The sequence below is a fragment of the Cricetulus griseus genome, chromosome 8 (genome assembly GCF_003668045.3).
Source record: "Cricetulus griseus strain 17A/GY chromosome 8, alternate assembly CriGri-PICRH-1.0, whole genome shotgun sequence".
In the NCBI taxonomy this organism is placed as follows: Eukaryota; Metazoa; Chordata; class Mammalia; order Rodentia; family Cricetidae; genus Cricetulus; species Cricetulus griseus.
In genome coordinates this window covers 2,713,337-2,725,374 of record NC_048601.1, presented here as the reverse complement: position 1 = coordinate 2,725,374, position 12,038 = coordinate 2,713,337, and the positions used below count along the sequence as shown (strand labels likewise).

Genomic DNA, 12,038 nt, shown 5'->3' with positions numbered 1-12,038 from the left:
GCAGCTACACTGTGTCTCTCAGGCCAACCTCTTCGTTCCTCTTCCCCGCATTCTCCTAGTTTGGTAGCCCTGTCTATACTTCCTGCCTGGCTATTGGCCAGTGAGCATTTATTCATCAACCAATAAGAGAAACATATATTCACAGAAAACAAAAGGATATCCCCCATCAGACATGGTGCTGGAGAAGGAGCTGAGAGTGGAGCAAGAGCTATATTTTGATCCCAAAGGCAACGGGGAGTGGTGTGAGACACTGGGTGTGGTTTGCGCATACATCAGACCTCAAAGCCCAATCCTACAGTGGCACACTTCATCTGACAAGCCCACATCTCCTAATAGTTTCACTCCCAATGAATTTATGGGGCCAGTAACATTCAAATTGCCATGCTACTAGTATTTTCAGAGTGACAGTTTTATGACTCTTCCTTTTTTGTGACTTGGATACAGAAAAAAAGGAAGAAAAAGTCAGGTGCAGTGGCACACACCTTGAATCCAAGCATTCAGGAAGCAGAGGCAGGTGACTCTCCATGAGTTTGAGGCCAGACTGATGCGCATAGTGAGTTCCAGGACAGCCAGGGCTGCTCAGGAAGACTGTATCTCAAAAATAAATACATAAAAATAAAGACTTTAGAAAAAAAATGTCTGTGCTTCCTTGGAAAGTTGTACTATGCATAATATACCACATGGGATTAGAAATAGCAGGCTGGAAGGAGAACGAGAAAGTGAGCATGGAAAAACACAGAGCCAGATGCCAGGAAGGTCAGCTGATGCTCAGGTTTTGCCTAGTAGCTCGTCATCATGTTGTATGGAAAAATGAGCCCTTAAGAGTGTAGCCAGGATAGAAAGTGATCGCAAAGCCTTCCTCTTCTGACTGGAGGGTTGAGCGAGCAGAAAGAGTCCTGACAGATATTGCCCCTGCAGTCTGCTCCATTGGCAGGCATTGGCAGTCCTGTGTAGGAGGACCTGGGGATGGAGTGGCTGGTATGGGAGCACATCACAGGTCATACTCACTGTTGTACATCCAAGATTAGAGGCAGGAGTCCTTCAGGGACAAGTGGAGTATTGTCTTCTACCAGCTACTCAGAACTTTGTGAGCCGTAGTAGGGCTGTGCCTGTGGCCACTGGAGCATTCCAGCAGCCACTGCTTTTTAGACTCTGTGCTGGTTAGCTTTTTGTGAACTTGACACAAGCTAGAGTCATTTGAAAGAGGAACCTCAACTGAGAAAAGGTCCCCATTATCGTATCAGCTCATAGACAGGCCTTTTAGAGCATATTCCTTCCTTGCCCTGACTTTCATTATGGTGAACTATAAGGTAAAATAAATCCTTTCTTCCCCAGGTGGTTTTTGGTCAGTGTTTTTTATCATAGCAGTACATTTAGAACTAAGACAGGGTACTTGGTTTCTGTTTGCTCAGAAATGGTGTGGGTCTATCAGTTGTGTCTAGATGCTCAATTGTATGTAAGTGCCCACTGTGCCTGTCGTACTTACTTTGAAGTCAATTAATTCTCATATTTTCTATCCATGGCAGTGACAGCTTTGCTGAATTTAATTCATGCCATTTGAATTATAAAGAATTAGAGTTGACCTTATCTCTGTTATTTTCCTGTTCAGACAAACGGACACCTGCCTGGGAATGGAGACGTGTATCAAGAAAGGCTAGCCCGTCTAGAGAACGACAAGGAATCCCTTGTTCTTCAGGCAAGTCCCTTTCTCAGGGCATGTAGTGTCCTTGCAACTTTGGATCTCCTGTATGTGGAACGTATTACACCTGTAGTAAACATGCCATCGTGCCATCGGATATGTGAACACCCGTGGTGAATTGCAATGTAACAATGTTTGTGTGCATTTACCTTGACTAAGGAACCTCATGATGCCTTCGAGCAGAAGGAAGATGAGTGGGTTGTATGTGAGCACCCTGCTGTTCCATGAAGGGGCTTGAACATGCAGACTTTGGTATCTGCAGGGATTCTGGAGCCAGCCCCACACAGATAAATACCAAGGGAAGACTGTACCTCCAAAGACTCCTGAAAATGAAAAACTCAGTTCACATTTGCATAGTAACTCAACCAGCTACTGACAGAAATAATACAGTGGGTGAGAAGGAAGTTGTGGTATCAGTGATTGTAATCCCAGCACTTAGGAGGCCGAGACAGAAGAATTGCTGTGAGTTTGAGGCCAGCTTGGGCTATAGTCTAAGAGCCTATCTCACAAAGAAGAAACAGTGTGCTAGGCCATCCATTCATACAGGGAGTGTGACAGGCTGGCTGTGGGGGCAAGGGTATGTCACCCAGTCCACAGGAGCAGGTCCTTGACTGGGCCCTTCCAGTCAGACTCATCAAGTCTGATTTTACAGACATTTGAAGTAGAAATTCAGATCTGCGAGTACCTGTAGTGTAAACATCTCAGCCTGAGTATATATTAACCTCCAAGCTTTGAAAATGACACAGGAACCAAACAAAGCAGCCCGAGTAGACCCTGCTGCTGGAAACTGCTGAGGGATGTTTGTTTGCTTCCTCGTGGTGTTTCTAAGTACAAAGAAAATGCCTTTATGTTTTGAACTAACCAGATCAAAGTATATTTACTCAGCTGGTGATCCCTGAGGAGAGAGGCCTGTAGATGTGCATGGGACCCTGAGGACCAAAGATGAACCCTGATGTTTCTTGGGACATTGAGTGTGGTGTGGTACACTCTGGCTTTTCTTTTCTTCCCTGTGGTTATGGGAACTGAACTTGGGTCCTGCACATGTTGAAAACAGTATACTGCTCTTTGTCACACCACTGGCTTTGAACAAATTTAGGACCATGTTGATCTTGAAAGAGCTTGCAGAATTTGAGTTCTTTATTCATTTTTGCTCCTGTTACTATTGACGTATGAGATCTGTGTGGTCCTTCATGTCTGTTCCAAATATGGACCTCATTTTCTCTGTTGCCCTCTAATACTGAGAAATCAAATTTTTTTCTATATACTCTTATAACTGAAGTGGTTTTAATATGTAAGCTATTGCATCTCTCTGATCATCGCCAAGTCTCTCCTAAATTGAAGAGGATTCCTTAAATGATAAGAGCAACGTAGGGTTGCAGGACGTTGCTGAGTGGCACAGTGCCTACCTAGCATGTGCAAGGACCTGCGTTTGATCCATGTGAAACAGAATATAAATCGCAAGGAGAAGGACCCTGTCATCTTGTGAAGTCTGGGATGTCTTAAACCGCCATGAATGATGGGTCCTATTGTTCCAGTTAGAGAAAGAAGCATGCTTTCGGACTCATTGCCTTCTTTTGCTTTAAACTAACAGGTGAGTGTGTTGACAGACCAAGTGGAGGCTCAGGGAGAGAAGATTCGAGATTTGGAGTTTTGTCTTGAAGAGCACAGAGAGAAACTGAACGCCACTGAGGAAATGCTGCAGCAGGTATGGGCCAACGCTGGTGGTGGATGGTCCTGCTAACCTGTTCTCTTTTGGGTGCAGCATTCCTGTCTGCTGTCTGCAGCTGTAAACCCCAGAATCCCGTAGGACCGGTGCATTTAAAGCCTAGAGCAGAAGAGTCTAAAAACGCAGAGACATACAAAGTCATACAATCAGAATAGAGTACACTGTTAGAGGAATTGTACATTGACCTTTGGCCTTCATATTATTTCCAGCTCCCAACCATCAGATGATAAACACCATATGCAACTTGTTTTTAGGAAAAAAAAAGACACTCCCCCACACACATGCATCGAGTGTGCGCACAGAGCTTGTAGATGAGAAGCCTTGTGATGCAGTGGACAGAGTACACACAGAGTACGTGGAAGCAAAACTGCTTATGCTGATTGTCTGTCTGCCACCGTTGCCTGCCTGCATGACTCAACAGGCTCGTGGCCTCTCTGTCCCTAGAAACCCTGATCAATGAGGCTGATAGACTTCTCTACCTTATAGGGTAGATTGCTGCAGGGATGGAACCACGTATGAGAATGTGTCCTGGTCCCTGGCACATAGCAAGCACATGTACAGCATTGTTGCCATTAGGCTTAAGAGTGTAGGGAAAAGATGCCTCCTCCCGACAACCTGCTGACGGGTTCAGTTCTGTTCAGAGCGTGTCACCAGAGTGCGTGGCCCTCAGCAGCATGGTGCGGGGCCGCTACTCTTCACCCACAGACCACGCTTAATTTAACCGCTGCTGCTTTGCAGTCATGACAGAAGTTTATATTAAAACAACTTGTGAATGTTGATCTGAAATCCTAACAGGAGCTCCTGAGTAGGACCTCCTTAGAAACACAGAAGCTGGAGCTCGTGGCTGAGGTCTCTAACCTGAAGTTAAAACTGACGGCTGTCGAGAAGGACAGACTGGATTATGAAGACAGGTTCAGAGACACAGAGGTGAGAAGTGCGCCTACTTCCTCCCCCTTCCCTCTCTCTCTCCCTCCCTGCTTAGCCCACAAACACACATACCCAGGACAAAGCTGAAAACCCTGGAGCTGTGAAGGGAAGGTAGCTAGTTACAGTATGCTCTCATCCTGCTTCCTGTTAAGAAATTTTAGGTTTTGGGGTACAGCTCAGTAATTAATCTCTTGATCAGGGCTCACTGGACCCTGGGTTTTGTCCTCAGCACCACTCCAGAGACAATAAACCAGGTGCATGGTGGCACATACCAGTAATCCCGTCACTTTGAGAGATGAAGGCAGAGGATCAGGGGTTCAGAGCCAGCCTCCATTACATAGAGTCTGGGAGTAGACTGGACACCAAGAAACTCTTGTCTCAAAAAAAAAATGAAAACAACGAATAAAAAAGAACTCAGGATAAACCTTAGCCACATTGTAATTTCTTCACTAAATGCTAGCTCCATTTTTTTTTTTTTTTTGGTTTAGATTTTGTTTGTTTGAAATATTCTGTAGAACTAGTTTTGACTACAAGATATTCATGGCACCCGCCTGACAAAACCGTGCTGGTTTTCTTAATTTGAAATAGTGTATTTAAGTACATGGTTTTACCAGTTGTCCTTATTTAGGCCCACTGGTTATTTACTGTGTCCTAAGGGGATTTGTGAATGTATAGAAACCTCAGGTTACACATTCACAGAAGTCTAGCATATGGAGGCCATTTTATTTGGCTCTTAACTTTTAGTGTGTTCCACATATAAGTCATTCCAGTTAACTAAATTCTCTATACTTTTATGAAATTTAGGGTGAATTCTACAATGGAAAGTACTTGTGGGAGAGGGGCACAGCAGCTCAGCAGTTAAGAGCACTTGTTGCTCTTGCAGAGGGCTGGAGTTTGGTTCCGAAAACCCAAAACAGGTGGCTCAAAAACATCACTTCTCTGTACACACACGCACACGCACACACACACGAAATAGAAGTTTAAAGTATTTGTGGCTAAAGAAACCTTTTTTTCTCTCATCTTATTGTTAATCTGGGTGTTCTAATTTGGTGTTTAATTGGGGAGAGGCAGAGCTCATCTGTCTACTTCAAATCTTCATTTAGGGGGAAACCCAGGGCTAGGAGGCAGCTAAGGGGCAGCAGGATCCTTTTCCAGCACGTGCTAGGCACCATGCTCAGTCCCCGACACCACAAACGAGCCAAAGTGAAATGAGTAGTGGAAAGAAATTCCTTCTTTTCTCAACATGTGCAGGACCTGAGTTCAGTTCCCAGAACCACAAGGAAAAAAAGAAAAAACCAGAGTGCACCACAGCAAACTCTGCATTTTCTGCTTTGTTTTTGGATTCAGGGTGCGTGGTGGTGTCCTGGGTCAGTGTCCTGATACTAGGAAGGGGAGGGAAGAAGGGTTGCTTCCTTTTCTCTTCCCTTCATGTCAAATATTTGCATATTGACTCCGTGTTATCAATACCATGTGATGCCACGCTTGAGATGATTTAGTAACTTATTCCACTGTGATTTACAAAATAAAGTTTCCCATCCAAGATCCAGTTACAACGGAAAGCCTTGGTTGTTTACTTCCTTCATGGTTTGGGTTCTAACCTTGAAACTCCCTTGTGAGTCCCTCTTAAGAGCACATTCCACCTTAATCAGGACTCAGCATCTTAAAGCAGGAGCGTGGCCCAGTCTCTTAAAAGTCTTGTTTTAGTGCTTTTTTGTTGTCCTTTTGTTTTCTTTTTCAAGACAAGGTTTCCCTGTGTGGCCCTGGCTGTCTTGGAACTCGCTCTGTAGCCCAGGGTGGCCTTGGATTGGGAGATCGGCCTGCCTCTACTCCCCGAGTGCTGGGGATTAAAGGCGAGTGTCTAATGCTTTCTGAAAGAATCTGTTAAGTTGTTTTCCTTTTCCTCATCCTGCCATCCTCTGGCTTCACACTTAAGTAGTCGCTGGGGCTGCAGATGGAGCTAAGAAGCTGCAGGGAAGGGAGCTGAGGAGGCTGTCTACACCACGGAGGCAAAGTTTGGGTGAAGTCTTCCCCTGTGCAGTGTGCTTTAGTTTAATCAGAGGAACTAAGCTGCAGCACCCACATCACTTTTGTCTGTCTGCCTTTTGTGTCACACCTTGTTTCTCACGTATTCTCATTCAAACACCAAGGGACACCATGAGCACACTGCTAGGAAACACAGTCCCTGATCATTTTCCGTGAAACAATCCACACTGCTGATAAAATGGGGTATGCATATTCACAAGGTAGATGACAGAATGTTTGACTATTGTGTTTTTATGTAAAAATTATCAAAAATAGTCTTCAAACGTTGAAACTGAATGGTATATGTACACGTTCTGGCTTAATGTTTCCTTAACAATAAAACATTTGCCTAGCTATTTCTGCAATCTCAAGTCTCAACACTATTTGAGAATTTCAGAGTGTTTGGCTATTTAGTGTCCAAGAAAATGTTGAAGTCAGGGATACTTATAGGCATTTCCAAGAAATAGCGTATTAAAATCTTTAAACCTTGGGGACTTAGAACTTGGCTTGTCCTGGAACTTGTTAATGGGAGATGGTTGGCTCATTCAACAGCGCCCCCTTCTGGTATGAACACAGGTGGCCACAATGCAGAGCTCTGACAGGAGGCTGAACTGATAAACTAATTGAAATAGTAAGGATACAGTGCCATATTTTCCAGCCAGACTTGTCATGGGCCTATCTGACTTCTCTCATATTAGACTTTTAGTGCATATTTAAAGTGTATTACCACCAAAAGCAATTGGATAGTTTTGTTTTAGGTTCACCTTTTTTTTTCCGGGGGCGGGGGTTGGTTTGAGACAGGGTTTCTCTGTGCAGCCCTGGCTGTCCCAGAACTCTGTAGACCAGGCTGACCTCAAACTCACAGAGATCTTCGGGGCCTCTGCCTCCCAAGTGCTGGGATTGAAGGCATGTGCCACCACTGTCTGGCTTGGATAGTTTTCTTTAAAAAACAAAACAAAACAAAACTGAAAATGATCTCAATATATAGTCCACTTTTCTGTAGTTGTTTCTTTGTCTTTGCAGTCACCACTAAAGGAAGTGGCAATGTTTACAGTAGCACATGCTGGGAGTTCAAAGCTTTCCACTAACAATAACAAAGTCTAAAAGACCAAGGGAAGGAAGGCCTCTCCTGACTTCTATGCAGAGAAGAGGAGCAAATGAAAAGCGTATTTTAAAAATGAAAACAGAAATGGTATTAAATTATATTGTTATGAAGTCATTTGGATATTTAAAAATTTTGCACACATAAAATTACATCATTGTATTGTATTAGATATATGAATACACACACACATACACACACACACAATACACACACACACAATACCTTCATGTCTACCTTCAGGTTGATATTCTTAGTTTAAAGAAATTTAGGCCTATATTTTTGTAGACTAGGCAAACAATTACAGAACTACTAAAGCATCACAGAAAAGGATATTAAGCTAGAGAAAATTCTAGTTTATGTGACAAAGGTGGGGTCCATAGATAGTTTGAATATAGGAATGGGTGCTAAGTGGCTTTGATCCCGAGGTTAAACTGCCTTTGTGAGCTAGTCCCATTTCTGTCATGTCCTAGTAAGCACTGACTGTCAGGTTGGCACAGCCTTGAATCACTAGTCGACAGTCCCAGGGAGTCATTGCCTTTGTTGGGTTGGTCTGCAGGCATGTGTGTGAGGAATTGTCTTGTTTATCTTAACTGATGCAGCGGGCCTAGTCCGCTGTGGGGAACCTCCAACCAGGTGAGCATGAGCCAGGTGAGTGAGCCAGCGACCAGCACTCATCTGGTTTCTGCCTGCAGGTCCCTGAGTTGTCTTCTCCCCCCAACTTCCCCAGTAAGGTAGGGAAGCAGAAAAGAGGGAAGGCTCTGGGTTCCCCCAGTCTCCTTCAGGGGCAGGTCCCTAATGGCCAAAGGTCACACTGTAGGCCTGACCTCTTACAGGTTCCACAGCCTTACAGCTCCCAAAATAAACATACTGAGGCTTATATTAATTACAAATGCTCAGCCAATAGCTTAGGCTTGTTACTAGCTAACTCTTACATTGAAATGAATCCGTATTTCTTATCTAGTCTCTGCCATGTGGTTTGGTACCATTTTTTTTCTGCACATCCTACTTCCTCAGTCAGCTGTCTAGTGTCTCCCTAGACTCTAACCTTCTTCATCCCAGCATCCTTAGTTTGGTTGTCCTGCTGATACTTCCTGCCTGGCTATGGGCCAGTCAGGTCTTTATTGACCAATGTGAGTAATACAGTGTCCAGCAGGATTATTCCACAGCATTCCAACAATAGCATTTTCCTAGTCAGAATCGTGGCTGCATTAGGTTTCATAAGCCCAGCACTTGGGGGCAGAGGTCCTGGAAACTTAAGTTACTGTGTTAATGCAAGTATGCTTTGGCTGTCAGGGGTAAATATCACCATATCTTCCTTTGTTAGGACTGGTTCTCACAGCTCATGTCTGAGGAGCTGTTGCTGGCTTAGGGCTTCCTGGCTACTCCTTTTGGAACTGTGCTATACCCTTTTCTAATTAATTAATATTTTTTGACAGGGGCTAATACAAGAGATCAGTGATTTGAGGTTAAAAGTCAGTGAAATGGACAGCGAAAGACTTCAGTATGAGAAAAAACTTAAGTCAACTAAAGTAAGTTTCTCTCTGAAAAAAATTTTTTTAAATGTGGTCTACCATTCTGTGATCAATCATATATAAAAGTGTTTCTAACTAGTACATGATAACGAACATACCTTATGAGTAAACGGTGTCTCCCTGAAGCTGGAGACGCCGAGCTTACGAGCTAGAGCTCTCAGTAGAACCCAGGGCTTGATTAATTTGGCAGGACACAGCCTGCTGTCTCTGAATTACCTAACTTTCTTATGAACTGATACTGTTTTCTCGGTTATTTTGCTTGTCTTTTTCTGCCTTGTTTTCTCTCATCCCTCTGTCTCTCTACCAGTCTTTAATGGCCAAACTTTCTAGCATGAAAATCAAGGTGGGTCAGATGCAGTATGAGAAGCAACGGATGGAACAAAAGTGGGAGTCCCTGAAGGTGTAGTAGACTTTGTCGGGAGCCCCCTGGCTGTTGCTCTCTGGCTCATGTCGTTTTGCTGTGATGGTGTTTTTAGTAGCATGTGCATTTAGTGTGTGTGTGTGTGTGTGTGTGTGTGTGTGGTGTGTGTGTGTTGTGTGTGTGTGTGTGTGTGTGTGTGTGTGCCACCTGTTCATAAAGAACACATACACCCTGATTAAAAGGACAATGCAATCTCTAATGTAAATAATGAATGGTTGAAATATAAAAGTATTGGCATATAAGCTTATTTCTTAGACTATGTGACCCCTAAGCATAATAAAATAATTGTTAAAAAGTTCACCTGTGGAAGAATTTCATCTCAATAACTGGAGCTGGCTGTCCTCTGTTAGGGTTTTCTGGAAGGTCAGTGTGTATGATGAGTTCATCATTATGGCGGGGAAGAGAAGTCACTGCTCAGAGCCCTGCAGGAGGAGGGATCAGCACAGCTTGCAGGGCTATGGAGGTTTCTGAACTGGACTCCATCCTTACCATAAGTCAGGAGTACAAGGCCAACTTGGCGTCCCGAGTGGATTTTTCATAGAACTGCACGTACAGATAGCTGAATGAAGGTTCTGAGAGTAAATGCCACACTGAGTAAAAGGCAGACGAGTTGTCATTGCACAACTAGTTTCTGCATCAGATACAGGCTGCAACATATAAATTTGCTACAGCGAGTACTTTGTAAAGCAAAACTGAAACTGAAAACATTTGCAAACACATCGGTAGCCTCAGAAGCTTTTGCAGGTACACCATCACCAGGAAGACTTAAGTCCTCTTTTTCTAGATTCCTCTTTCCCATTGCTGCAGGAATCTGTCTTACTCAGTGATGAGGGTGAATTATCTAGTCCACCACAATTTAGTCACGTCACCCCCAAATTGCCTCCCCTTGGCTACTGAAGCCCAGTGGTTATCCCAGAATCATGAGAGTCTCCTTGAAATGCTGAGGAAGCCAAGCAAGTGTTTTTGAATTTGTATTTTATTTTGCTTTTTATGACATGTATCTAATTTTGACTGGCATCTTTGATTAACTTGGTGAGACTTTCTGATTTAACGTAGGTGGAACTTTAGCGAATACCATGTCCTGGTTATTCTTCTGTTACTTCTTACATTTACTCACAAACTTGAAACAGCCACACTGTAATTATTACAAATTACTCATATTAGCAGTGCTCCCCATCGCCTTTGTCTAATTTGTGTTTGTGTGTAAGTTTTTGCAGATTTCTGTCTCATTCACATAGTCTGAGTTTTGACTTTCAGGGCTAATATGCTCTATAAATATTCCTCTTCTGCCGTAGTCTACTGTTGTAAAATGAATTTGTGATTTTGTAGGACGAACTGACGTCTTTAAAAGAGCAACTGGAGGAGAAGGAATGTGAAGTAAAAAGGCTGCAGGAAAGAGTGCTGTGCAGAACGAAAGGAGACGGGATGGAAATCCTTGATCGAGGTAAGACTGGCTGGCTGTCGCTTGATGCCTTGCTCTGTTAAAATCCCATGAAATACAGGAGAGGAACTGACACTGGACAACAGAAAAACAACTCCAGTGACATTAAAAACTTATATTTGGGTCTGGTGGAGTGACACACAGCTGCTGTCCCAACTCATGGATACGGAAGCAGAAGGGTCGTAGGTTAGACCCCAGCCTGGGTGACACAGGGAGACCCTGGTTCCATTTTTTCTTTTTTTAAATCTTGAAATATAATATGTATAATATCTGGAATACTAGGTCAGACTTTACCTTCCTTTGTGATGTGTACGCACACATGTATGTATGTATGTATGTATGTATGTATGTATGTATGTATGTATGTATGTATGTCTGTATGTGTGTGTGTATGTATAAATATGTCCAGTGGCAACCATGATGCTGAACACCAGAGCAATTTCTGGCTCATTTAGACAGCCAGATTCCAGTTGGTGGAGCTCTGTTATGCTGTGCCTTGTATGGAAACAAATAGCATTTTTTTTTGGGGGGGGGAGCTTTCGAGACAGGGTTTCTCTGTGGCTTTGGAGGCTGTCCTGGAACTAGCTCTTGTAGACCAGGCTGGTCTTGAACTCACAGAGATCCACCTGCCTCTGCCTCCCGAATGCTGGGATTAAAGGTGTATGCCTCCACTGCCCGGCTACAAATAGCATTTTATACCCATTGGAAACTCAGTTTGCCAAGCTTTAGAGAAGTGGGCTTTCCTTGCTGAGTTTTGACACAAGTAAAATAATGTTATAGGACATTCAGAAACAGACCACCATTTTTGGATCGAACCTGCTAATCACATGCTGTACCCCTGAACCACAATGGTGGTCCCACTTTTAGGGTTTAAGAATAGAATGGACCCTGTGAGTGCATGTAGGCTAGAGATGTATTTGGGGAGTGCTGCCCACTCTGAATCGGGGATTGGAACCAGTCTGAAATGCTCATCGTCACGCAGGGCCAGCTAAGCTCAGGATCTGAACATAAGGGCTTAGAAACCTCGTGGCAGTCTGACACTGATCCTGACTGTGTCATCAGTGGACTTGTCTCCTTGAGCAGTGATGTTGGACTTTAGTGTTGGGTGTGGCACAGAGTCAGGAGGACCAGGTGTCAAACTGACAGGTGGAAAAACTACCAGAGT

At 43.7% G+C, this 12,038-nt stretch overlaps 1 protein-coding gene across 10 annotated transcripts in view; it reads left to right on the top strand.

Annotated features, from left to right (window-relative positions):
- The window catches only part of Ppfibp1 (PPFIA binding protein 1), a 146,771-nt gene that overhangs the window by 100,376 nt on the left and 34,357 nt on the right, over positions 1-12,038 (top strand). For all 10 annotated transcript variants that reach the window (XM_027430084.2, XM_027430079.2, XM_027430081.2 and 7 more), the window contains 5 exons: positions 1,610-1,696; positions 3,291-3,404; positions 4,221-4,352; positions 8,916-9,008; positions 10,762-10,876. In XM_027430084.2, coding sequence (XP_027285885.1) covers positions 1,610-1,696; positions 3,291-3,404; positions 4,221-4,352; positions 8,916-9,008; positions 10,762-10,876 — 541 coding nt within the window. The remainder of the gene's footprint in view (positions 1-1,609; positions 1,697-3,290; positions 3,405-4,220; positions 4,353-8,915; positions 9,009-10,761; positions 10,877-12,038) is intronic.